At 53.9% G+C, this 26708-nt stretch overlaps 2 protein-coding genes across 5 annotated transcripts in view; both read left to right on the top strand.

Moving 5' to 3' along the window:
* SNAP47 (synaptosome associated protein 47) overlaps window positions 1-8870 on the top strand; it is a 779054-nt gene extending 770184 nt beyond the window's left edge. For 2 of the 3 annotated variants that reach the window (XM_050758011.1, XM_050758000.1), the window contains one exon: window positions 8165-8870. In XM_050758011.1, coding sequence (XP_050613968.1) covers window positions 8165-8311 — 147 coding nt within the window. In that variant the 3' untranslated portion in view covers window positions 8312-8870. The remainder of the gene's footprint in view (window positions 1-8164) is intronic. The other variant, XM_050757992.1, reaches the window with a different exon arrangement.
* GUK1 (guanylate kinase 1) overlaps window positions 1-26708 on the top strand; it is a 359169-nt gene that overhangs the window by 6060 nt on the left and 326401 nt on the right. The window lies entirely within an intron of this gene.

The raw sequence follows: 26708 nt of genomic DNA, 5'->3' as shown, positions 1-26708 counted from the left end.
GACACAAACCCACGTTTCTGCCCCAGCTCCCCACCCACCACTCTGCCTTCCATGTCTGCTAGCCTGCCACTCTGGGTTCCTTACAGCAGGGGAGTAACGCAGCCCTTGTCCTTTTGTGCCTGGTTTATTTCACTTGGCATGTGGTTTTCAGGACCCATGCCCTGAAAACCCCTCTGTTGGTGGATGTGCGAGCTCTTTCCTCCTTTAGGCTGCTATGGAGAATGCTGCTGTAAGTGTTCACATGTGAGCGTCTGTTTGAGGTCCTGCTCTCAAGTCTTTAGGGTACACAGTGATCCCCCTTATTAAGGAAAATGCTCTAAGACCCCCAGGTCATAAAGCTTTACCCCCATGTTTTCTTAGGAGTTCTGTGGTTTTGGTTTCCTCTTTAGGTTGTGAACCCATTCTGAGTTAATGTTTGTGTGCAGAGTGAGGTGAGGACCCAGATTTATTCTGTGTGTCCAGATCGAGTTTTCCCGATACCATTTGGTAAGCCAGCCATTCTTTCCCCATTAAATGGTCTTGACACCCTTGTTGAAAATCCGTTAGCCATAGATATATGAGTTTATCTCTGGTTTCTCACTTAATTCCATTCTGTGGTCTAGTGTCGCTGTTTTGATTACTGTAGGTTTGTAGTAAGGTTTTTTGTAAGGTTTTTTGTACTTTTTATTTTGAGACAGGGTCTCACTCTATCTCCCAGGCTGGAGTGCAGTGGCATGATCTCTGTTCACTGCAACCTCCACCTCCCGGGCTCAGATGATTCTCCCACCTCAGCCTCCCAAGTAGTTGGGACTATAGGTGTGTACCACCATGTCCACCTAAGTTGTTTTTTTATTTTTTTGTAGACATGGAGTCTCCCTATGTTGCCCAGGCTGGTCTTGAACTCTTGGGCTCAAGCAACCTTCCATCCTCAGCCTCCCAAAGTGCTGAGATTATGGGCATGAGCCACTGCGCTGGCCAAAAAAAAGTTTTAAAAGTAAAAAATAAAATAAATTAAAAAGAGAAAACAGCATATAGGATAACAATATAAAGAAAAATTATTCTGGCACGGCTATATAGTGTTGGTGTATGAAGTTTTATTACAGAAGAGTCAGAGTTAAAAAAAAATCGTAGTTTGTAATACACAAAAGTTATAGGAAGCTAAGGCTCACTTATTACTGAAGAAAGACTTTTTAAAATAAATTTAGTGGAGCCTTAGTGCACAGTGTTGATAAAGTCCACAGTAGTGTTCAGTCAAACCTAAGCCTTCACGGTCACTCACCACACACCCAGGGCTGCGTCCAGTCCTGCCAGCCCTGCTCACGGGAAGCGCCCTATACTGCGTGCCATTTCGTATCTTTATGCTGCACGTTTACTGTACCTTCTTCACATTTAGATGTGCAGGTGGTTACCGTGGTGCTCCAGCTACTTGTGCTGCTTGGTGCTCTGGTGTGCCGTGCAGGCCTGCAGCCTGTGGGGATGTGCCCCACTACACAGCCAGGCACCACAGGCCCTGCCCCCTTGGTGTGTGTATGTGTGCTCTAGCATTGTCCCACAATGAGACCCTGAGCCATGGTTCCTCAGGATGCATCCACATCATTACGCAGCACATGACTATTTTAGTATATCATGCTTTTGTTTTCATTCATCTCAAAGAATTTACTGATTTCCCTTCCATCACCTGTTGGTTGTTTAATTTGTGAACACTGCAGTTTGCCGTGTTGCTAGCTTCCCTCTGCTGTGGTTGGAGGAGACACCTGCTGTGGATCCGTCTCTCTAGGCTTGTTGAGGGCTGCCTCCCAGTCCGTGGCCCACCTCCCAGCCTGTGGCCCATGGAGGAATCTGGTGCAGAGGAGAATGGGCTCCTGCGGTTGTGGGTGGAGCGCTCTGCACAGGTCTCCTGGGCCATGGGTTTATAGTGCTGTGCAGGCTGCCTGTTTCTGTATGGATCCTCTGCCTAGCTGTTCTGTTCATTTTGATACATTTGCTAGCCTTTAAATGTGGTCAGCAGGTATTACGCAGTCTTGGTTCAGGCTGGGAAGTAGGTTTGTGCAGCTGTTGACACCATGTGTTGAAGGATGAGAGAGCAATGCCAGAGGCAGGTTCACTGGGCCAGGCATCACCCACTGGGAGAGTGAGGCTGCAGAGTGGCCCTGGATGGCAGGGGTCAGCACTGTGGCTGCTTCTGAGCTGTGTGTCACAGCCCTGAGTGTTGGGCCCTGTTCCTGTCCCCTCTGCACAGCAGCGTCCCGCCTCAAGGTGCAGATGAGAGGCAAGGGGGACAGGGCCGCAGCGCACAGGGCAGAGCATGAGGTGCCTGGCAAGTTGGGAGCAGATTCATTGGCCACAGCTCTGGCCGTTTTGGTTCAGGCTGGGAAGTGGGTTTTGTGGGGCTGTGGCCGACCCCTTGGAAGAGCCACATTTTAGTGCGTTTTCAGTTTGTTTCCTATTTTGAGGGTACCACTGAGGTTCTTCCACGTGTGAGATGCACCTTCAGTGGCACTCAGTTCACATTCACTGAACACTTTAGTGAGGATTCATCGTCCCTCAAGCACTTGGCTCTCTTAATGGGAATCTCCATCTGTGGTCTAGGAGCAGGGAGCGCTCTTGGGCAGGACAATTTAGTCCAGGCCCGGCTCCTTGCTCTGCACAGCGTTTCCTGTGCGCGCCTGGAATGAGCTCAGCTGGCCCGGCTGACTCAAAGTCCCCTCTGAGCAGCAAGGCCTCCGTGCTCATTGCCTCAACCCACCGCCACGGGGGCATCCTGAGGAGGGGGGCCCTGCGCCTGCCCCCCTGCTAGTGCACAGACCACCTTGGCCTCCAGGAATGCAGCAGAGGGGACTCGGGCGGGCCTCAGGGTGGTCTGCGAGTGCCGAGTGTGACAGATCGCAGCAGAGAGTGTTCTTTACAGCCTCCAGAGCTTGGCTGTGGTGAGAGCCAATTTTCCCCCTTTACATTCTCTGCAGCATATTAATGGCCCCAACTGGTAGAACTATTTTGAGTTGTAGACAGCTTGATTTATCCCAGCTCTGTTCTTAAATGGTTGCTAATTTCTCACTGCAAGAAAATTCACAGTTCCTCAGTGAGTCAGCTTAATGACACGGCCAGGGCAGCACAGCTAACAGCAGACTGCTCTCGATGCTTGGCTTTGTGCAGTGATGTGCCACACTCTGGCATTGCAAGGCGAGCCAGAGCAGACATGTCGCGTGGGACACAAGAGCCAATGTCCCGCAGAGTTTGGAGGCTCAAGGCCCTGCATGCCTCTGGAGCAGCGTCTTCCCGGGCTGCTGGTGGCAGCGAAAGCACAAGCCCGGGATGTCTTCAGGCGCCCGGCACTCAGCCTTGCCCTAATGGTGCGCGCATGGACACACAGCTGCTTGGTAGGTGGGCCCACCCTACTTCATTAGGCTATTTTTCCATATTTATTTTTTGTCTTTATAAACAAAATGGAAATGGTGAGAATGCTAAACGCTCTTGTCTTTGTTGTGCAGGGCTTCTGGCCTATGTCACTGTCAACCCAGACAGTGTTGGTGATGCTTTGCTCTGAGTCTGCAGGAGCTTCATGGAGACAGAGGCTTTCCTAGCAGGGCAGCGAGCAGAAGCTTTTCTTCCGGAACAGCCTTGCTTAAGGGCACGAGGGAGCCGGCCAGGCCCGCAGCACCCAGGGCATCCTCCTCACAGACGTGTTGGAGGAAAGTGGCTTTGGTGCTATCCTAGGCCATAAGCTGGCAGTGTCGGCCGCACTCAGTTGTGTTTCTTTGTTCAGGTTGTGCCTCCTGCTGCCTGCCTAAGTCACCTAGGGCTGCTCCCCTTCCTGGGCTCTGACGCCCTCAGCGGGTCCCACAAGCCGCTCAGGACCACAGAGTCTGGGCCTAGGTCTGGCCAGGCATCCACTGACGCTCTAAGCCGCAGCTTCTCTTAGGAACACTTCTCTCAGGTCCGGCTCGCAGGCATGCCCCAGGGCCTACCTGGATTATACTGTCCTTCAAGCACTCCCTGCTCTATTTCTTTGAAGTTTATAAAAGTTTGTTTCCCCCAAAACCCAAAGCACTTTTAATCAGGTGGTTTCTATGGAGGTCGAACTGGCTGGAAGGAAGGCCGGTTCCTGAGTTTCTTTACTTATGTAGCAGGGACTCAAGGAAGTCTGATTTGCACCTGGCCTCTGACTCAGAGCCCATGAGGGTTCCTCCGTGAGGCCACTGGCTGCCCTGGAGCTGACAACATCCTACACAATGGCTAGATGGCTTGTCACCCCAGGCCGCAGAGGAACAACTGTTTCTAGGGTTTGGCCAGACTTCACATTCTCCATTCTTTCCATCCCTGTTATGTGGAATGCACACGATGCCATATAATTACTTCAGTCCCTTCTTAAAGGAAAAAGAATCTGGACCCGCACTCCAGGACACTGGCAGTTTGAAGGTTCGCTCAGGAATGTTCTTTGTCTGCAGACCTAGCAGCTGTACAGATCGCTCTTGTGTTTTTGCATTATTAATTAACTTCAAGTGCAATTTTGGCAGGCAGGCCAAGGGTCTCAACAGGCTATTTGGAATGAGTTCTCTTTTAAGGCCTTTAACGTGGTGAGACATTTTCAAATCAAAAAGTACAGTAGGAGCCAGCCTTTATTTTGTCTGTGTACACAATAAAATATTCCACTTCTGTAGGCAGATCAGCTGGTCTTGGTCACAAATTAAATGTGCATATTATTACTGTGCTTATTAGGCAAAAACCTAAACTATAGAAATTTTTGCTATTTCCACTGCTTTCTTATGCACTAGAAAAAGGCATGAATTTGGTGTCTTTTTTTAAAAAAGGTTATTTTCTTCTTTATATTCTGGGGAGATGTCATAGACAATATTTTTAGGTTGAGAATAATTGTACATACTCATGGCTTATGTAGTGATATTTTCCATACATGGAACATAAAGTGATCACATCACACCAGGGTCACTAGCACAGCCAGCATCTTGGGCATACACCACTCAGCCTTGCAGGGAAGGTGGCAGACATGAGTGCTGGCCTGCCTGGGTCTGTTGGAGATGAGCCGGGGGGACAGGCGTCATGTGGGGAAGATAGTGAACAGGAGTGTGGGGCTCTCAGGGTCTGTGTGGAGGTGGCCCCAGGTGGATGGGCTTCACGCCTCCCTGTGGTCCTGGTCTCCATGTGGCTCCTGATCCCTGAGTTGTTGCCGGTCTCTTCTGGGCCTTGCCGTGGGTAGTATAACCTTCATGGCGGCTTGCTAGGACTATGTTTAAAAGAAGAATATGATGTATGTTTAATAATTATTGGCATTGATGTATGTCAAATGGTACTCTGTGTCTGTTGGGTTCAGTACAGGATTTTATTTGTTTTCCCTATCATTTTTACCTTCGAACATCTGGGTCAGGGTTAGACAGATTAATACGGCTTATTCCGCTACCCTTAGTGTCATCCTGCCGAAGACACTCCAGTCTGAGAGCCACAGCAGGTCCTGGCCCAGCCTCCCTTGGATGTCCCAGGGCCCTGCCACCACCTATAAGGGCTATGGGACTTCTAGCAGTGACCTGGGACGTGACCTGGGTCATGCCACACAGCATCTCTATGTGCAATGAGTGTATCCTCAGGACCAGGGGCAGGTCACCCTGTCTGTGAAACAGGTAAAATGTGCCACGTTTTTAGAACAATGTCAGCTTACATTGCATATCCGATAACTCAGCTTTCATTCAGGATAGCTATGGGATGGTAAAAACAGAAGACAAAGTTGTGTGTGTAGTTTAATCTCAAATTTGAGTTATTCGCAAGAGTGTATGGACATAGCAATGGGGAAAAAAGCCAGATGGGAGTGTGCTCGTGTCACTGATGGTGCCAGTCTAACAGTGGTCTGGATTATGGACAGATTTTGTTTTCTTCCTTAACTTCTCTCTTGTTTCCTGGTTTTCTACATGCAGTTATTAACAGAAAAGACAAATAGTGGTGTCTCCTGATAGCACTCCACGCCGTGGTTGTGGAGAGGGCAGGGCTGACGCAGGGGCTGGTGGGAGGCCTTAGAGCTGTGGGTCCTGGCAGGGGCTTGGGCCATCTCCCCAGCTGTCAGCTTACAGGAGCCCTGTGGCCCTGAAGGACATTTAAATTCTAAATACGCTTAAATCACATTTTAGCATGGTTGACGAGGGACATAGGGACTGAGACCAGAGCCCGAGCGGATCCATATCCCTGGCTTGCGGGAGGCCTCCTCACGGGATGTAGGCACAGGGACGGTGTGAGTGTGTAGCCCGGCCATCCTTTCCAAGGACTGTGCCTGCTGGTTCCAGCAATGTCCTCAGGATCACTCTGAGAGCAGTGGCAGGTGAGAAGGGAGCGGGTTAGCAGAGCCAGCGAGGGGTGGGCTGATGCTTTCTTCCCTCTCATGGCACAGTTTGGGCGTGGGCCACGTGAGCTCATGGGCCAGGCGGTGGAAAAGACCTCCTGTGTGAGGTCATCTGCCCGTCCTCCTGGAGCCACTGACCCCACCATATACTTTCCAGAGCCCCATCCAGCGATCTAAGTCATGACTCAACAGATGGAGTTTCTGCCAGCTCCTGAGGGTGCAGAAGCCCTGCTGTCTGGAGCTGGGGCTCTAGTCAGGCATTTATTCATCTGTCTTATGACAAAGATCTCAGCAGGAAGGCTGCGTTTGGAAAGGGACATGTGGCTCATTTCACCTCTGCTGTGTGCCTGTGAGTGACCTCAGCCCCCAACTCCCTGTGCCGTCCTCAGAGAGGGGCTGGGCCCTCAGCTGGGAAAGGGCTCCTTCTGCAGCGCAGCAGCGACCCTGGCTAGGCCCTTTCCGGTTTTCACAGCTTGTTCGCATTTGTGATCTCATGTGAGCCACACTGTTCCGTGGAAGGAGCTGGATCCGACTGACTGGCCCTCTGTCCTGGCCGCCTCCATACTGTTTCTCATGGGTCAGATGAAGGCCGGACCATGGGCGGGGGCATTGCTTGTGACCCTGAATCCCGAGCTGCATGTGTTCCACCGCTGGCCGCCCTGCTGCTGGGGAGCACTGAATCCCCTGCCCTGGTCGCCCAACCCTGCAGGACGCTGAGCCTCCTGCCATGTCACTGGGCGGAGCATGAGGAGGCCGCTCCCCGAGGGCTCAGGTGTGCTGTTCCTAGAGGCAACCAGAGGAGCTGTAGGGACTCCCCTCAAAATCACCACCCTCTGGACCCTGGGCGGTCACTGCCGTCCAACTGGTGGGGACACAGAACACTGAGGGTTCCTTCTCCTGTCTTAAACAGTGATCCAGAACTTTCCCTGAAAGAGGACATGGACATTTATTGCAAGTGGTGGGTCACTCAAGTTTCCTTTCCAGTGTATTCTTCTCTGTTGTCAGGTGGTGGTATGAGGCTTCTAGAGCTAGGCTGAGTGCGTAAAGCAGTGCTTTACAGTGTGGTTCACCTGCCTAGATTCCTCATAGAACACAGCCGGTTAAGCCACAGACACAGCACCAGCTCAGCCCTCAGCTTATCGCCCCCGCTGCACCCAGGGGACACATCTCTGTGCTGTCGTTCCTGGGGTGGCCCACCCATCCAGCCTTCCCCATCGACACCTGCCTGGCCCTGCGTGCCTCCAGCTTCTGCACCTGCTGGGCCGGGGACTGTCTTCCACACCCCCACGGTGCTGGCTGCCCTCCACCGTGTGGAGAATTTCGTTCTATCATTTGCAGTGTGCATGAAACATCTCACACTTAGAGACAAGAGAAAGGGTTTGTGTTTCTTTTTAATCCTACTTTCCCACTCCATCTGCAGTTAGGGACCCACGTGCAGACAGGTCATGAGCACAGTGGCCAGGCGAGAGCTGGGACTCAAATCTGAGCTGCCTACCCAGGTCCCCAGCTGCCCTGCTGTGGGCAGGAATTCCACACCCACATGCAACGCTACCACAGGGTCAGCCAAACAGAGCACTCCGCAGCCTGGAGATGGCAGGCCACAGTGTGGCCGCTGCACCAGGCAGGAGGTGGGGCGGGCATCTCATCTCACCAGGCCTGTACTGGCAGAGGCAGAGCCATGACCTGACCCTGGTGCTGGGCTGCTGGCTCCCTCCCGCTGGCTCTCAGATGGCATCACCCAGGTGGTCACGCAAAGGCTCTTGGATGTGTGAGACAGGGAGATGTTGTCTCTGCTAGGGTTTGCAGAGATGGCAGCCTCTGCTGTGATTTTGTGCTTCTCCCCAGATCCTGAGGAGGATGAAGGGGCTGGCCCTGGAGGCTGAGAGTGAGCTAGAGAGACAAGACGAAGCCCTGGATGGCGTCGCAGCAGCTGTGGACAGAGCAACCTTGACCATCGACAAGCACAACAGGCGGATGAAGAAGCTGACCTAGGGGCAGAGTGTCCCTGCATTCCTGTCTCTGCCTGCACATCCCCCTGAGATGGAGGACTGAGAGTCGGTGCCAGGGCTGCAGAGGCCTGTGGCCCTCCGGTGTGGTCTTCCTCTGGATGGGGCTGCTACTGTGGGGCCACCTCCACACTAGGGGCCTCCATAGGTGTGCTCTATGCCTGCCCCCCACTCGGCTCTCCGTGTTGCCAGACAGGACCCGGCCACATGTTCTGCAGATGCCGCAGAAGTGTGGACCATGGCGGGACCCCAAGGACACTTGGCACAGGCCTGGAAGAGGCCAATGCGCTGCCCTCGTCTTGTCTTGGCTCCCTTTCATGGACAGACTGGCCTTCTAAGCTGTACTATGAATTTGTGAGTGAAGTTAGAACCCAGCTCACTGAGCCAGCTCACTTTGAGGGCATCCTATAAACACCCAGCTGTTCTTTTATCGTCTCGGTTTTAGCCAAAAGTGAAATTAGCATGACTGCACCTTTCAAACAGAAATACTGATTTCTGCTTTTATGGCCCCATTTCCATCCAGAAATAAAGGGAAATGCTGGCTTTAGAGTGGTTTTTGAAGGTGGGTGCCAATGTTTCTACCTGATGCCTTGTGTCTGGGTCAGCGGCCACTCCCTCAGAGGCCCTGGGGGAGGTGAGTATGGCCTCTGGCGGGACTGCGCGTCACATTACGGGTGGTGCCCCTTCGCCATGCTGCTTCCAGATGCCTCATGCAGGGCTGCAAGGAAGGGTGTGGGCACATGGGAGGTGAGGCCCAGGATGGTGCCATGGCCCAGCCTATGGGGCCTCCATGCTGGTGCACCCAATGCCCAGTGGTGCTGCCTTCCCAGGCTGCTCAGTGAGCCTCACACACCCTCGCAGCTCTGCAGCCGGAAGCCCCACATTGAGGTATCCCAGGTGTGCTCTCTCCAAAGGTTCTGGGGAGGACTCTGCACCCCGCATGGCCTCCTTCAGCTCCTGGTGGCTCAGGCGCCTTGGGCGCGTGGCTGCACACTCCAGTCTCTGCCCATCCTCTTATGGCCAGTTCCCGATGTGTGCACCTCAAGTCCCCCTCCCCTTTCTCTTAGAGGGTCACCTGCCACAGGTCCAGGGCCCACCCTAATCCAGGATGGCCTGGTCTTGATGTCACTCACTGAGGATGTCTGCCAAGACCCCAGTTCCACAGGAGGTCTTGCTCTGAGGCTGTAGCTGGACTAGGGGCTGCAGTGCCAGCTGCCAGAGCCGGTGCAGGTGCCTGGCAGGAAAACTGGGAAGCAGCCTCTCTAGAAAGCCACAGCCCAGGGAGCTCTGATCTTTTTTGTTTGTTTTTGTTTTTTTGAGACGGAGTTCCCCTCTTGTTGTCCAGGCTGGAATGCAATGGCTGGATCTTGGCTCACCACAACCTCCACCTCCCAGGTTCAAGTGATTCTCCTGCCTCAGTCTCCCGAGTAGCTGGGATTACAGGTATGCGCCACCACACCTGGCTAATTTTGTATTTTTAGTAGAGATGGGGTTTCTCCATGTTGGTCAGGCTGGTCTCAACCTCTCAACCTCAGGTGATCCGCCCACCTCGGCCTCCCAAAGTGTTGGGATTACAGGCGTGAGCCACTGTGCCCAGCACTCTGATGTTCTTTTTTGATTTGGGAAATTGTTTTCTGCTCTCTTTTTCTTATTTGATTTATACTTAGCAGCCTGCAAAAGGAGACCTTGCCCTCTGGGGTTTTTACACTAAGGCCACAGGTGAGTGAGTGCTCCCAGCCTGGGCACCCCAAGGAGGCCAGTGTTGGCCCCCAAGCCCAGCCCAAGGCATGCGGACACCATGGCCCTTCCCTCCTCTCAGTGCTGAGAGCCAGCAGCAAGAGCTCACCATGCCTGCAGCCACCGTGTGCACCCCCATCAAGCCTGGAGGAGGCTGTGCCCTGTCCTCAGGACCTCACAGTGTGGGTGGGGTCTCCCCTGTCCCTGACCCCTCGCTCTCATCAGGACCTCACAGTGTGGGTGGGGTCTCCCCTGTCCCTGCCCCCTCGCTCTCATCAGGACCTCACAGTGTGGGTGGGGTCTCCCCTGTCCCTGCCCCCTCGCTCTCATCAGGACCTCACAGTGTGGGTGGGGTCTCCTGTGTTTCTAACCTCTCACTGTCAGCAAGTCCTTGCAATATTAGTTGAGGCCTTTTGTGTCACTTGGCCATTTCTTGTCCACTGGACCTCAAAACTAACATGATATACTGTAGTAAGAATGTAGAAACTTTCCCACTAAAATCACGACCAAGGTCCGTACGTCCGCTCTCACCACCTCCTTTCAGGACTTTAAGCTCTAACAGATGGAACAAGGCAAGAAAAGGAAGTTAAGGTTTAATGATACTGAAAGAAGAAACAAACTCTCTTTGTTCATAAATGACATTTTTCAGGTAGAAAGTGTAAAAAGGGATCAAGAAAACCCCCTAGAATAATGAACAACTATTCAAGATTTCAAAATATACAAAAGTTAATCACTTTCCTGTATACCGACAATGGATGAGTGGATTTGAAGTTAAAAACAAAATACTTCTACATTAGCACCCCCAAACAATAAAATACTTACATACAAGTCTAAAAAAATGTGTACTCTTTCTATATATATGAGAAAAACTACAAAACCCTGATGAAAAAAGAAGAAACAAATAGAGAAAAATTCCACATTTATGGATAAGAAGACGCAGTATTTTCAACATGTTCTTTCCAGCTTGATCTATAGATTCAATGCAATTGCAATCAAAATCCCTGCAAGTTATTTTGTGGATATTAACAAATGATTCTAAAGTATATGTGGAGAGGCAAAAGACCCAGAATAATCAATTCAATACTGAAGGAGAGGAGCAGAGTTGGAGGACTGACACTACCTGACTAGAAGACTTAGAAAGCTGCAGTTAGCAAACCAGTGTGTTACTGGTAAAAGGAGAGACAAATAATAGAACAGATTAGAGGACCCAGAAATAGACCCATATAAATATAGTCAACTCATTTTCTAAGATGCACAATGCAGAAAAGACAGTCTTTTCAACAATGGTGCTGGGACAACTAGACATACACATGTGCAAAAGAAATCAAACACAGACCCTACACCCTAAACAGAAATTAATGAAAAGGAGCTGGGCGCTGTGGCTCATGCCTGTAATCCCAGAATTTTGGGAAGCCAAGGCAGGTGGATCAGTTGAGGTCAGGAGTTCAAGACCAGCCTGGCCAACATGGTGAAACTCTGTCTGTACTAAAGATACAAAATTTGCTGGCAAGCACCTGTGATCCCAGCTACTCAGGAGGCTGAGGCGGGAGAATTGCTTGAACCTGGGAGGCGGAGGTTGCAGTGAGCCAAGATCGCGTCACTGCACTCCAGTCGGTGACAGAGTGAGATTCCATCTCAAAAAAAAAAAAAAAAAAATTACTAAAGGGGATCATAGACCTAAAAGTAAAATGCAAACTAGAAATGTCCTGGAATATATCATAGGAGAAAATGTAGGTTATCTTGGGTATGATGATGGCTTATAAATTTTTTTTCACTCATTTATTATTAAACTGTTTTCCCTAGTGGTTAATTGATGGCTAATTTACATTCCCTTGGTGATGGCTTTTTAGATATAGCATAATACCAAAGCCATGATCCATGAAACAATAAATTGACAAGCTAGACTTTATTAAAATGTAAAACTTAATGCTCTGCAAATGACACTGTCAAGAGAATGAAATGACAAACCACAGACTGGGAGAAATATTTGCAAAAGACGTCTGACACAGGACTTCATCCAAAATAGAAAAAGAACTCTTGAAGCCAGGCATGACTCCCAATAACTCAGGGGGCTGAGACAGGGGAGGATCCTTTGAGACCATAAGTTTGAGACCAACCTGGGCAACCAAGCCAGACCCCATCTCTAATAACAATGCTAAAATCTAAAAAAAAAAAAAAAAAAAAAAAAAAAAAAAAAAAAATTTTGAACTCTTAAAACTTAGCAAAAAAAACCCAAGTAAAAATGGTACCAAAGACCATAACAAACACCTCACCAAAAAGATATAAGCAAATAAGCATCTGAAGAGATGTTTCACATTGCATGCCATTAGGGAACTGCAAATTAAAACAAGGAGGTGCAACTACACACCTGCTAGAATGGCCAGAATCCAAAACACTAACACCAGCAGTTGCTGGGCAGGACGTGGAGCAACAGGAACTCTCATCCATTGCTGGTGGAAATGCAAAATGGTGCAGCCACTTTGGAAGACAGTTTGGCAGTTTACCATATGATTCAGCAATCATGCTCCCTGGTATTTACCCACATAAATTAAAAACATGTTCACACAGAAACCTGCACATGAATGTTTATAGCAGCTTTATTCATAATTGTCCAAACATGGAAGCAGCCAAGATGGGCTTCAGCAGGTGAATGAATCAACTGTGGCCCATCCAGACAATGGTATTATTCAGTGCTCAAAATAAATGAGCCATCAGGTCATGAAAGGAAATGGAAGAAACGTGAATGCATATTGCTAAGTGAAAGAAGCCAATGTGAGAACTAGGGGACACACCAGAAAAGGCTGAACTATGGAGACAGTGAAAAGATCAGTGGTTGTCAGGCATTGGAGGGGGAGAGGGATAAACAGGCAGAGTGCAGAGGAGTTTTAGGGCAGTGACACTGCTCTGTTTGATGCTCTAATGATGGATGCATGCTGTCATACATTTGTCAAAACCCCTAGAATGTACAACATCAGGAGTGAATCTTCATGTAAACTTTGGGTGATACTGTGTCAAGCTAGGCTCACTGATTGTAATAAATGTACCACTGTGGTGGGGGATTTTTATATTAAGGGAGGCTGAGGGTGTAAGCTGGGGTATATGGGAACTATCTTCCACTCAACTATTCCATAAACCTAAAACTATTCCTCTTTTTATTTTTTGAGATGGATTCTCACTCTGTCGCCCAAGCTGGAGTGCAGTGGCGTGATCTTGGCTCACTGCAACATCCGCCTCCCGGGTTCAAGCAATTCTCCTGGTTCAGCCTCCCAAATAGCTGGGATTACAGGCATGCATCACCATGCACAGCTAATTTTTGTATTTTTAATAGAGGTGGGATTTCACCACGTTGGCCAGGCTGGTCTTGAACTCCTTACCTCAGGTGATCTGACTGCCTCAGGCTCCCAAAGTGCTACGATTACAGGTGTGAGCCACCGCACCTGGCCTCTTTATATTATTATTTTTAATTATTATTACCATTTTTGAGACAGTGTCTCACTCTGTTGCCAAGGCTGGAGTGCAGTGGTGCAATCACAGCTCACCACAGCCTTGACCTCCTGGGCTCAAGTGATCCTCCCACCTCAGCCTCTTGAGTAGCTGGGATCACAGGCATGTGCTACCACATCCGGCTAATTTTGGTGTTTTTGGTAGAGACGAGGTCTCACCATGTTGGCTAGGCTAGTCTCAATCTCCTGCCCTGATGTAGTCCTCCCACCCCAGCCTCCCAAAGTGCTGGGATTACAGGCGTAAGCCACCGGACCCAGCCTAAAACTATTATTAAAAAAAAGAAAAAGAATGGAGTCACCATTCCCAAGCAATATTGAAATCCAGCAGAACAAATTTCATTAGGTTTCAGGACCTGAAAATAATTTTCTGGGATTTGAGGTTTTGGCCTCTTAAGCCAAAGCTCCACCTGTGGGGTCATCCTTTTTCTTTAAGGGTAGAACCTGGTCTGCAGTCCAGTAGCTCCATCAGCCTGTTTCCTGCCTGTAAGATTTTGGGATTCCAACAGCCCTTTTTCACACTGCCCCGGCTCTGCACCTTTCATCCAAGCTGGAAATGTTTCTGTTGATCTAACAATCTCAAAATCCTTGTGAGTCTCCTGTGCATGTCACAGGGATCAATGCCTTTAGATAAGTGGGTCCTCCACAGAGCTTTGCTGCCCAGCCCCATGTTGACTGCTGGCCTCTGCTGAGAGGGCAGAATGCACCGTGAGTCCCACAGCGAATCACTGTCCAGTTACTGCCCAGACTTCTCTGCAGATCACACTTTCCCAACAATGGTGCTCCTCATTCTATCATCTTTTGCTATCTGGACAGGCTGAGAATTTCTCAGATCATCAAGTGCTGGTTGTTGTTTTTTATTTCTGCAGTTCCATCCTCAGTGCTTCTTTCCTTCTGCATTTTACTACAAGCCTCAAGGAGAAAACAGGCCCACACTTCCAACACTTGGCTCAGGCCTCCCAAAGTGCTGGGATTACAGGCGAAAGCCACTGCGCCCAGTCTAAGAAACACCTGAGACTAGGTGATTTATAAAGAAAAAAGGTTTAATTGACTCACAGTTCCGCATGGCTGTGGAGGCCTTAAGTAACTTACAATCATGGCGGAAGGTGAAGCAGAAGCAGGCACCTTCACAGGGCAGCAGGAAGAAGTGAGTGAGTGCAAGCAGGGGAATTTCCAGATGCTTATAAAACCACCAGATCTCGTAAGAACTCACTGTCACAAGAACAGCATGGCAGAAACGGTCCCCATGATCCAATCACTTCCCACTGGGTCCCTCCCAATGACATGGGGATTACAGAGATTACAATTCAAGATGAGATTTGGGTGGGGACACAGCCAACCCATATCATTGGGCCTTAATGACACCTGCAGAATCCTTTCCAGCCCTTAGTGTTTGGCTGAGGGGTTGAGAGAAGCTGCCAGTGCACTAGGGCCAGGAGTCATAGGTATCTTGAGATCCACCACCCAGCGTTTCCTCCATCCAGGAGGCCATGGGCCAGCCCTCCCCTCTCACTTACCTGGTCGGGGTGGACGCTTCATCCCTCCATGTACTGTGTGCCAGGCCTCAGGAAGGTACCTGCCGTCTCTGAATGTCTGTCTCTGAATCAGTAACGAGGGGATGTCCACACATCCCATGCACAGCTCTGAAGACACAGTGTCCCACCCACTGGGAACCTCACCCCAACCCGGCATACAGGTCCCAGTGAGTGGGCATTGCCACCTCTCTGCAATTTCTTGTCCCACTCACAGCACATGTCACCACCTGCCACTGCTGCTTCCCCCCTCAGCTCAGGGGCTGATGGAGATGTGCTGATGCCCCTCCTGAAGGTCACTCGTGTTCAGAAGTCCCACAGAGGTGGTTAGCCTGGGAGACATCCCCTTCTTCTCCCTTGGTGTCTTTGAGGTAGATGGAAGGCACACAGTGCACTGTGGAGAGACCCTGCTGCTGAGAAGGGTGTGGCACCTGTCATAGGCACCTCTGGCTGCTACAAGTTCCTGGGCATGCCAGCTACAGGGTGGCAGCCAGCCCGGAAAGCCAGGATGGGCCAGGGAGGTGTCGTGGCCCACAGCAACTGCAAGCCCCAGGAAAAGGAGGGCTTCTTCTGTTCTGTTGACTTGCTGTGAAAAAGGTCAACTGGATACAAGCCTCCGCCATGGAGATGCTAGAATTTGCTCCACATGTTTCAATTCAGTGGTCTCCGTCGGTGGAGTATTTACAGCAGTGAAGTCAGGAGTCCTGTCCAGTACAGGGGGCACTGCTACCGGTCAGGCCGAGAGGGGATGTCACAGTTTGCCCACTGGTCTCGAATACGGAACGCTTGATGGGCACCTCAGTCCCAGGGAGGAGACAGTAGGAGAGGCGGCGGGACCAGGGGCCCGGCCTTCAGCGGCTTGCTCCGCACACTCGGGGTTTCCCGGCCCTCTGGCGCTGGGGGAGTTGGGTCGGTTGTGCATGCCGCACGGCCTGAGGCTCGGGGCCAAGGCCACCCTCCCGCACCCCACTCTGGGAGGCTCCAGAGCGCGGCCCTGAGATCGTGCTACACTCACCCCCTGGGAAGGAGGTCCACCCCTTGGACCGAGGCGACTCGGAGTCCCCGGAGGAAGGAACTGGCACACGGGCCTCCCTGCGGAGGAGGGAGCGGTCGTGGTCCCCGGTGGTATCAGGGAGAGGCAAGGTCGCTGGTGGGGAGGACCGGGAGCCTCCACTGTGACTCCGAGCAGGGGCCCAGGGTCAGAGGTGGGTGTGTGTGGTGTGTGTCTCAGGAGGGCGCAGGGCACAGCTAGTCGGAGAGAACCAGGGTGTGGATCAGGGCCAGCCTGGCAGGCCGCAGTGCCTCTGACTGAAATGCATTAGACAGAGCAAGACACTGCAGCTTTGCAGCTGCGGAGAGGTGGGCGCTGTTAACAGGCACAGAGCGACGCTGACACCGGCGTGTCCCCAGAAAAGTCAGGGTGCCTGACCTCCACAGGGTCTCTGGGAGGTGGAGAAGGTAGGGGTCTCGGTGTGGCCGGAGCGATTCACTGTCCAGCACCCACGATACCGGTCTCCTTTGCTTTCTTTCCATTTTGCATCATGAGTGGGAAGGAATCCGAGTGCAGGAGGGAGGAGCGGGGTCCCGCAGGGCGGGGCCGGGACAGGCAGGGCAAGCCCAGCAGAAGCGCGGTCCTGAGGCCCCCGGGTTCCGATCCAAGGCCCAGAGTGTGCACGGCAGAGCCGGGCTTCATCGAAAGCACACGCTCAGCGGCCGTCCCGGCCAACCGCAGCCCCAGTGAACCAATGGCTCAGCATTTTCAGAAGAAAGCCTGTAGGCATAGACTTAAGTGATTTCAAAGGAGACGCTTCCAAAACCAAGGGCTTGGCCTAGATTTGGAAACGATCTCTCCAGAGCTTACATTTGGAGACCGGTAGAGACCGGGCCTGTTGGGACAACAGCCCCGCGGGCTACGCTGAGTGGATGAGGTTCCAGATGCGTGCTGGGGAGGCGCCTTCCGGCTAGTTCCGAAGTGAAGTGCGTTAGGGAGGAGTGTGCGCCGCACGTGCAGGCGCCGGGACCAGCCAGGGCAGAGCTTGCAGGCCGCGGTGGGCGAGGGAGGGGCTGTGGGTGTGGCAGGGCGGGGACGGGGGTTAGGGCGCGACCTGGGTGGGCCGTGACGGTAAGCGTGAGCTGGGGTATGCGTGGGGAGATAGGCATGGCCTAAGGGTGAGCAAGACACAGGGGCTGGCCCTGGGTGGGCGCAGAAGGTGTGGGTGGGAGGGGAGGGAGTGGGTGGGAAGGAGGGCGGGACCATGGTATGGGTGGCAGGGTGGGCGAGGTCCTGGGTGGGTAGGGGCGGGCGGAGGGCGTGGGAAGCGACGGTTGGGTCCTAGGTGTGGGCGTGGTAGCGGGGCTGGGACGAAGTGGGCGGGCCGTGGGTGGGCGCAGAAGGCGTGGAGTGGGGACGGAGGGCGTGGCCAGACGAAGTGGTCGGCCTGGGACTGGGGTCTGTAGACACCCACGTTGGGATCTGGGCGGGGCGTTTGGCGCGGAAAGGGTGTCTGGCCCTGGCCCGGGGGCGGGAGCAGGGCGTCCAGCGGAGAAGGCAGAGGAGGGGAGATGCGGGCTCCTCCAGGTAGCGCAGGAGCCCGTCTGGCTGCCCGAGCCCAGCGAGGGCGCGAGTGGAGGATGGGAGCCGGGGCGGCGGAGGAGCGGAAGGGATGCTGCGTTGCCTTGGAGTGTCAGGGTGGGGGAGGAAAGACCAAGGGATCCCCGTCCTTCGCCCCCGCCGCGGAGTCCCGGGCCTGGGAGTCTTCCGCAGCCTGCTCAGCGCCCGGGACCTAGGGCTTTGCAGGAGTCCGCCCGGGAGCGCCACCAGAGCGGGCGTCCTCCCCGCCGCTCCAAAGGTGGCTTGGGGCAGGTGGGGCGTCCCCCAGGGATGGAGGGACCCTGCCTAGGGAAGGTGAGTCGTGTGTGCTCGAGTGTGCGTGCACTGCGTGGTGTGTGTACACTCAGGTGTGTGAGTGTGTGTGCACTGCGTGGTGTGTGTGTGCTCGGGTTTGCTTGTGTGAGTGGGGGCGGGGCCGTATCCACTGAACACTAAGAACTCTGTTGCTTTCAAGCCCCCATTTGGGGACCATTCTGGATTTTTCACATTTCTTCCAGTCTGACACATTCCTGCCTGAACACCGGCGTCTTCCCATGGCAGGAGGGATTTCCCTGCTTGTGGGGTTTCCGTGCTGAACCAGGCAGCCCTGAGCAGACCAGGACTGAGCTTCCCAAACCTCAGGGAGAAGGAGCCCTGGTGGATATGGGATCCACGTGGTCCACAGAGAATCAGCTCACAGCTCACCACCCCAGTGACTTCAGGGCAGCCCACCTTCCCCTGGCGCTCCTCAAACGAGCCAGGGAGTGGCCCCTGCTCAGACTCCCTTCCTGCGTCCCAGACTCTGCAGGCCCACCTGCCCCAGCTGCCCTGTGCCCTCCTGCGGCCTTCTGGGGGTGCTATGTGTCTGAGGCCCGGTCTTCTGTCCTCCTGCTCCTCTTGATCGGGGGTCTGGGCACTCTCCCTAATTCATCGCGAAGACTCTTGACACCCACTGCCCATCTTCAGGCCCCAGCACACACAGAGAAGTGGACTTCACACCCACACCTACCTGACCTCAGGTGCTGGCTCCTGCAGCCACAGCCCTGAGCCTCGGCCCCTCCAGGCTGTCTCTTGCTTGTCCAGGTGGGCATGAGCTGGTCAGTTCCTGGCTGCTGCCCTTCAGACCCCATGCTGGGACTTTGGGTTGGGCTCTGGGCATGGCACTGGCCAGGTCTGGGTGCCTCCTTGAGCAGCCTTGAGCACCAACCTGGTGGCCATGGCTCTCACAGGCTATGCCCCTGCTTCCCCGGCTCCGCTCTTAGGGGCAGAAGGCCCTCAGCAGCCTCACTGTGGACTGCTGGACAGGCCCTGTGTGGAGGCACCACTCGGGTCTGCTGTGCCTCGTGGGTCAGAGCATCCCTGTGAAGTTCGTGGTGTTTTCTGTGGCTGCCACAGGAGGCTCTGGCCAGGGTTGCACCCCACTGTGGCTCTCATTTTTTTCAAAACCCAGCTCACCTCCTTCCTGAGCCGCCAATGCCTGCACAGAGCACAGAGCCAGGTGGATTGGGAACCCAGTTGATGAGAAGCAGAGGCCCTTGGTTTAAGCCTGATCTTGTGACAGACAGGAAGTGGAGACCCACTAAGGGAGCTCAGGCTGCCCGAGGCCACCTGCCCAGCACCACCTGCCCAGCAGGCCCCACAAAGTTCTTCCACTCTAGGAGCACTGCAGCAAGGTGCCCTCTTATAAGCCAAAACAGACAGCTTGACTCCACTCAGGACCTCGAGTGGTCAACCCCTGAGTGGCCCCACTGGGCAAAACCATCCCTGCCCAAGGAAGGCTTCCTTAACTCAATTTTTGCCTTTCCAGGTCTTCCCTGAAAGAGGCCAAACAAGATTTAGAAAGTTTAAGAAAATCAAACAGAGGAGGAGAAAAATAAAGCCACAAATACGGAATCATGGAATAATGAGGGTCCACCATAATTGTCGGGCCAATCCCTTTATCCAAGGCCTGTTTTGTTTGTTTGTTTGTTTGTTTTTGCTTTTTTTTTTTTTTTTGAGATGGAATCTCACTCTGTCACCCAGGCTGCAGTGCAATGACACTATCTTGGCTCACTGCAACCTCCACCTCCCAGGTTCAAGTGATTCTCCTGCCTCAGCCTCCCAAGTAGCTGGGATTACAGACGCCCGCCACCAATTTTTGTATTTTTAGTAGAGACTGGGTTTCACCATGTTGGCCAGGCTGGTCTTGATCTCCTGACCTCAGGTGATCCGCCTACCTCAGCCTCCCAGAGTGTTGGGATTACAAGCATGAGCCACCATGTCTGGCCGAGGCATGTATTCTTATGCTTGAGATAGAACATCTCTAGCAACATTGAATAGAAATCAGGGAGTGCTCACTGTTTGGAAGAGAAGGCAGACAATGAAACTGGGTAGACAGGCGGCCGTGGAACACAGCTCTGGCCTCTGAGATACCTGGGGCCAAAGCCAAGGGGGATAGATCTGTGTTTCTGTGCCTCACAGCATGAACCTAGATAGGTGATGCTTCCTGGGAGAAGCAGGATTAATCCAGGCACTGATTTCTACAAAGGGCTGTTCTCAGAGGGCTTCTCTGAGGTCAAGGCAGGGTCTCCTGCCAAAGCATGCTGGGTGGGTGGGGTTCCAGATACCCACAGCTGCAATGGGATTTGCAGGAGATACAGATCACCTCAACCCAGTGCTCTTTGTAACCTGCCCCAGTGTCTAGGAGCTCCATAACACTCATCCTATGACCCTAACACTAACCCTGATCCTCTACCTAATACTGACCCTACCAATAACTCTGACACTAACCCTGACCCTAACACTGACTTTAATACTGACCCCACCAGGGATCCTGACATGAACCCTGACCCTAACCCTCACTGTATCGCTGACTCTCACTGTGACACTGTGACCAAGACCCTGACCCTGACCCTAAGTCTAGCCCTAAACCTGATCCTTACACTAACAGTGACCATGAGCTTGACCCTAACTCTAACCCAGGCTCCAACCCTAACCCAGAACCTGACCCTATGATACTGATACCCTAATGCTGACCCTGACCATAAGCCTAACCATGGCCCCAACCCTAACCCTGACCTTATGACCTTGATCCTAACTCTAATCCTGACCCTAACTATGACACTGACTCTAGTCCTGACCATAATTCTGATCCTAATGCTAACCCTAACCTTGACCCTACCCACCCGACCCCAGCCATGACCAGGACCCTAACCCTATGTTTGAACTACATGTCTTCACGTATTAGGGATGTTTTAAGGTTCTTGAAAGTTTTGGATGCATCTTGCTGACTTGCATTACTTATAATTACAAACACAAGCAGCTATGATTGAGCTTTGCAGCAAACGTTTTCCTTCTCTTGACTTCTGGGTGAGTTTAATTAAAATGTGCTTTGCTGTTGCAAGTCAAGATTTTTAAAAAGCCATTGAATTTATTGGACAAAACACAATATGTTGTAGCTGAGACCACATGGCCATTCGGAGTCCAGATTTTGCATTTTTGTGTGTATCAAAACAGTCTTGTTATCTTTACTGCCTTTAGAAGTATTCTGCTTGACGTACATAAAAATGCATAATTCAAAATACTGATTTCATTTGATTCATTGCCAAAAGTAAGTTTGAAATCCAGAAACACATAGACGCAGACACACAACAGCAGGCAGACGCTGAGAGACCGTCTCAGGCACATGGGATGCACACACAGACACATGGGGAAACACACACACACAGCATGTGCACGGAGCATCGTGATGCACAGAACATCTCAGAAAGTAAATATGGAGTTACCAGAAGGTCAGGCTGCTTCCTCAGGTGAAGCACAGAACTCCCCTGCAGGGGCTCTGGGATCTCATTTGTGAGTAGTCCAGGATGGGCCCTGGCCCCAGCAGGCTCCCTTCAGAGGTCTCGGAGGTCCTGTGGTGCCTACCCTGCATCCAGGCTCCAGTGCCCCAGATCTCCATGCTTTGTAATCCTCAGTGTCTGGGCCTCAGGGACTGTCCTCTCGGGGCCAAATGTGATGTGGGGATCACAGAGGGTACTTTGAAGAAGGGCAGTGTTCGCATTTGGAAACCCCCCGCAACACACCGTGTCCAATCTCCTCCCTCTGTCAGGACAGAGGAAGCCTTCATGGCCCAGAGGCCTGTCCCGCCTGGGTCACCATGTGCTCTTTGGCATGTCTCTCCCTCCACAGGCCTCCATTTCCCCATCTGTACAGTGGGGATCTCAGCAGCCCAGCAGAGGGAGCTGCTGCTGCCAAGGCCCTTGTGCGTGAGTGTTCGTGAGATCCGGTGGAGTGGCAGGGCCGAGGGTCTGAGCAGGGCTCCGGAGGCTCCCAGGGCTGTGTCCTCCACCTCTCCCACTGTGAATGCTGAGAGCCACATGGACCCCGCAGCTGAGGCTGGGTGTCTGCTGGCTGTGTTCGGGGCAGCCTGGAGCCTTCAAGCTGCCCAGCCAACCTCAGGCCACAGAAACCTAGCCTGGGGACGGGCTCCTGGGTTGCTGCCCCAGCTGGGGGCAACTCAGGGACACACAGGCCCCAGAGGTTGACCACAGGCTCCTCAGCCAGGGCCTTGGCCAATCATGGGTACTCCAGGGGCCTCTGCTCTAGAGCATGGGTCTGGGGGCCGAAGCCCTCCACCTCAGGGCTGTGCCAGGCCTCTCGGGGGTCAAGGGCCTCTGTGGCATCTCTGGCAGGCACAGCTCACCCCAACCCATGGCAAACGCTATGCTAGAGACAGAGGCACAGCCTGATGTGGGTGATACCCCTGCAAGGGCTGTCTCCCTGCCCCAGGGGTCTGTGCTCAAGGCGGTGCAGGGTCCCATAAACCTCCCAGGGGTAGATCCCATACCAGCAGGAGCCTCTTCCAAAGAGGCTGGGAATCAGGGTCTGGGCCCCTCAAAGTGTCCTGGGAAGTCCTCGTCACTCCAGCACGACCTCCTGCACAAGTGACCAAGTGTGCCACCCACTGCTCTCCCAATGCTGAGCCAGGGCAGCCCAGCCTCCAGCCAGCTGCATGGAAGAGGGATTGGGAGAGGAAAGCTGGGGCTGCTTAAGTCAGGGCTGGGCTGCCCCAGGGTCCTGGGGGCTTCTGCCCTTCCATTTTGCTGGGCAGGCCCTGTGGTGCTAGGGGATGGGAGGTGGCCTGTGGGGCTATCTTCTTGCATGCCCCAGAGCTCGGAGCCTGCTATGCTGCGATCAGCCAGTGCTTGACCCTGGGAGGAGAACAGGCCTCATGCCTTCTGAGGAGGCCTGAGCCAAAAGCCAGCATCCCTGGGAAGCCAGGCCATGGGAGGAGACCTCTCTCCAAATACGTCTCCTGCTGGAAGCCACATCTCCTGCTGGAAGTGGAAGCACTTCCCAGGAGCTCCCCTAGCCCTCTGGGGCCAGGAGTTAGGAGCCATGCTGCCTGCGGCTCTGCTGGGCTGGAATGTGGGATGAGGGACTGGGATCACATTTCCTCCCCTGCCTGACTTGCTCACTTTAGGAGGGGAGCTGGGTCCTCTCTAATCAGGACCAGCTGTGCTGGCTGGGGCAGTGGGGGATGTGCCTGCTGGGAGAGCAGGACCATGCACTCCCTCCTGGCTCCCAGGAAATCCCCAGGAAGCTCTTATGGTGGGAGAAACTGAGGCCTAGGGTGTGGAGCTGCAGCACACCCCTGTCCAGCCACACAGGGCACTGCCCTGAGAGACACTGGCTGCCCACATAGGCTCCCAGCTTCCACAGCACTCAGTGGCATCAGAGCTGGCTCTGCGCCTCTTGGCAGCGGGGGGGCAGGGACATTTCCCACTGGGATGCTGCTCAGGCCAGCTGCAGAGGGCTGTCCCAGGAACACCACAGTTGTGGCGAAGGGAATTTCATACTGGGAGCCCCCTGGCATCCCAGCCATTGCAGAGGGAGGATCTAGCCATGTCTGGGCTGCTGGGCCAAATTCCACCACACCAGCTTGGGCACAGGACCAATGCCGTGGGCGGCCACGGCTCTGCAGGAGCTGGAAGTCAGGCTGGCCTCCAGTTGGGGAGCCGAGGTGGGTGGGCCCACTGGGTGCTGGGGAGGAGACAGAGATCAGTTCCACTTTGGCTGAGACTTACAGAGAGGCTGGGCCCTGGACTGAGGGATCACAGAGGGTAAGAAGGGCACTGTAGCTGGCTAGCGGCTGAGGGGTGGTGTGGGCCTGGCAGGAGGGTCCCTGGCAGGACACAGAGGGCAGCTGGGAAGGTCAGGCATTGGGGCAGGGGCTGCAGGGCCCAGCTCGAAAGGAAGCAGTGTGCTCCAGACTCCAGGGGCTTCTCTAGGTGGTGAGCCTCCAGGCCACCCATCTGCCCCGCACCAGGCCTCACACTGCTGTTGTCCGATGAGGGGCAAAGAGGGTTGGAGGAAGACACCTTGGGACAGGCCCAGCTGTGGGGAGGGGCAGCAACACATAGGCGGGGCTGGGCCTCTCGATAGACCAGGCTGCCTTGCAAGCCCAGCGGGCAGCAGAGTCACCCCAGCCTTGCCAGGGCCACAGCAGGTGTCCTCCCACGACCTCCTGAACTCCCCATTCCCTCAGGAGGTGCCCCCAGCCCCTCCTTCCCACAGGAGCCCCCCACAGCCCCTCCTTCCCTCAGGAGCTCCCCCCACCACTCCCTGCTTCCCACAGGAGCACCCTCCACCACCCCTTGCTTCCCTCAGGAGCTGCCCCCACCCCTCCTTCCCTCAGGAGCTCCCCACACTAGTCCCTCCTTCCCACAGGAGCTTCCCTCACCACTTGCTGCTTCCCTCAGGAGCTCCCCTAACCCCCTCCTTCCCTCGGGAGCTCCCCCCACCCCCTCCTTCCCTCAGGAGCTCCCCCCACCCCCTCCTTCCCTCAGGAGCTCCCCCCACCCCCTCCTTCCCTCAGGAGCTCCCCCACTCCCTCCTTCCTCAGGAGCTCCCCTACCACCTCCTGGCCTCTGGTGCAGAGCAGACCTGGGGCTCTGGTCTGACGGGGAAGGCAGTGGTGGCCTGGGACCTGGGGACACTCTGGGAGTTCCTTGCACACAGGAACATGTGCTCCAGCGCCTCAGCAGGGCCCCTGGTGTAGGAGTAGAGCTGCTTCACCGGGGCTGTAGCTCAGCTGGACACAGGGACTCAGCTCTGCTGGGACTTGGACCGTGAGTACTGTGTGTGGCCCTCAGAGCTTCTAACCCATTCTGAGGGAGGCCAGTGACTGGTAAGACATTCTGGGCTCTAAGAGCCTGCACGGCTCAGGGACAGATATTCTGGCCTAGAGGTCAAATACCAAAGACCTTCACATCCTATCCACGCACCATCTACCCACCCAATGCAGGGGTTTATCAGTGGTTTCACATACAGGGCACAGGTGCCACAGGGCTGCAGTGGTGGATGGCCAAACCCCTCAGTATCCCCATTCCTCTCTCAAAGTCCTTCCAAACAGAAGCCACTGTCACCCACAAGGCCTGATCTAGAACTCCCTGCTAACCCCCAGGCCCACTCTGGAACTCCCTGCACCCCCAGGCCCGCTCTGGAACTCCCTGCGCCCCCCAGGGCCCTCTCTAGAACTCCCCGTACCCCCAGGCCTGCTCAAGAACTCCCTGCAACCCCAGGCCTGCTCTAGAACTCCCTGTCCCACCAGGCCCTCTCTGTACCTGCGACGTGCCCTGCATGGAGCGTGGTGGGCTGGTTACTCACAGCAGCTGCCCAAACTCCCCTTAGGGCTACTGCCAGCCCCACCCACAGTCCCGTCCCCTCCTGGACACAGCCCTCTCCAGCCTCATCTGTCAAAGGGAAGCCCTGATGGGCTGCAGAGCAGGAGGTGGGTCCCTAAGGAGTGCTTGGACAACCCTAGGGGTGGCTGGGGGTAGGGGCTGGTGGTAGGAGACCTGATGAAGCATGTTCTGTGTAAGGGGCTGGGTGGAGAGGTCAGGTGCACCTAACTCAAAAAGTCTGGAGTTTTGCTCAGTGACCAGGGGGCCTAGCCCAGGATGTCTCTATAGCAAACCCCATCATCCCAAGAGAGACCCAAGAGCGACTCCCATAATCCTTCCTACAAAGGGACCGTGAAACCCTGCAGCATGCAGCTGCCCCCACTGTCCTGGGGTTGGGAATGTACCTTCTCACCCCACCTCGAGGCCTTGCCTGCTGCAGTCCCCATTCCCCCTTGGCTCTGTCGAGCATCAGGCTTCAGGCTGTCCCAGCTTAGACCAGCCTCTCCTCTGCCTCAGTTTCTCTGTCTATGATGGCCTTACAAGCTTCTTTCTGCCCTGCTGAAAATGGGGTGGCACGTGGTGAGTGGCCAGCAGACACCCAGGACGGGTCAGGTGGCTCCAGACACAGCAGGGGTGGGGGACCACAGCCTCACTTCTCCAGCATCCTCCGTCCACAGACAGGAAGACCTGGGCAGCCCGAGTTGCTGCTGTGGCCTGGGGGCCCCAGGACCACTGACCCCACTCCACTCTTCCACACAGGTGGGGGCTGTGAGAGCCTCTTGAGAGGGCACAGGAGGAAAGTGGGTGCAGTGATGGCTCAGGGACCATCTGCAGCTCCAGTTGGCCTGGATAATGGCGGGGTCTGTGGGGCAGTGGCCCTGCTATAGGACTGGGGCCGCTTTGCTCCTGAATGCTCACCTGCCCAGCTAAGTTTACACAGGAGCCTCCTCACCCACCCACAAGAAAGAAGCAGATGTCCCTGTGAGGGTAGGGGTGGGCTGAAAATGACAGATGACTGTTGGAAATTTCCAAGGAGATGCAAACATTCTGTGTCTTTGTTGGGGAGCTAAACACAGGCATGAGTAAATTTGTAGTATATCATTAAACTGTACCCAAAGAATGTATGCATTTCAAAGTATGTCATGCAAAAAGGCAGTAGAAAACAAATCAATTAAAAGGGTAAATCTGGGCCGGGTATGGTGGCCCATTCCTGCAGTCATTCCTATAGTCGCTTTGGGAAGTGAGGTGGGAGGATGGCTTGAACCTGGGAGTGGGAGGATGCAGTGAGATGTGATCACACCACTGCACTCCAGCCTGGGTGACAGAACAAGACCCTGTCTCAAAAAAAAAAAAAAAAAAA

The sequence above is a fragment of the Macaca thibetana genome, chromosome 1 (assembly GCF_024542745.1).
Source record: "Macaca thibetana thibetana isolate TM-01 chromosome 1, ASM2454274v1, whole genome shotgun sequence".
Taxonomy (NCBI): domain Eukaryota; kingdom Metazoa; phylum Chordata; class Mammalia; order Primates; family Cercopithecidae; genus Macaca; species Macaca thibetana.
Note: the sequence above shows the minus strand (reverse complement) of the source record. Positions and strands in the feature narration are given on the sequence as shown.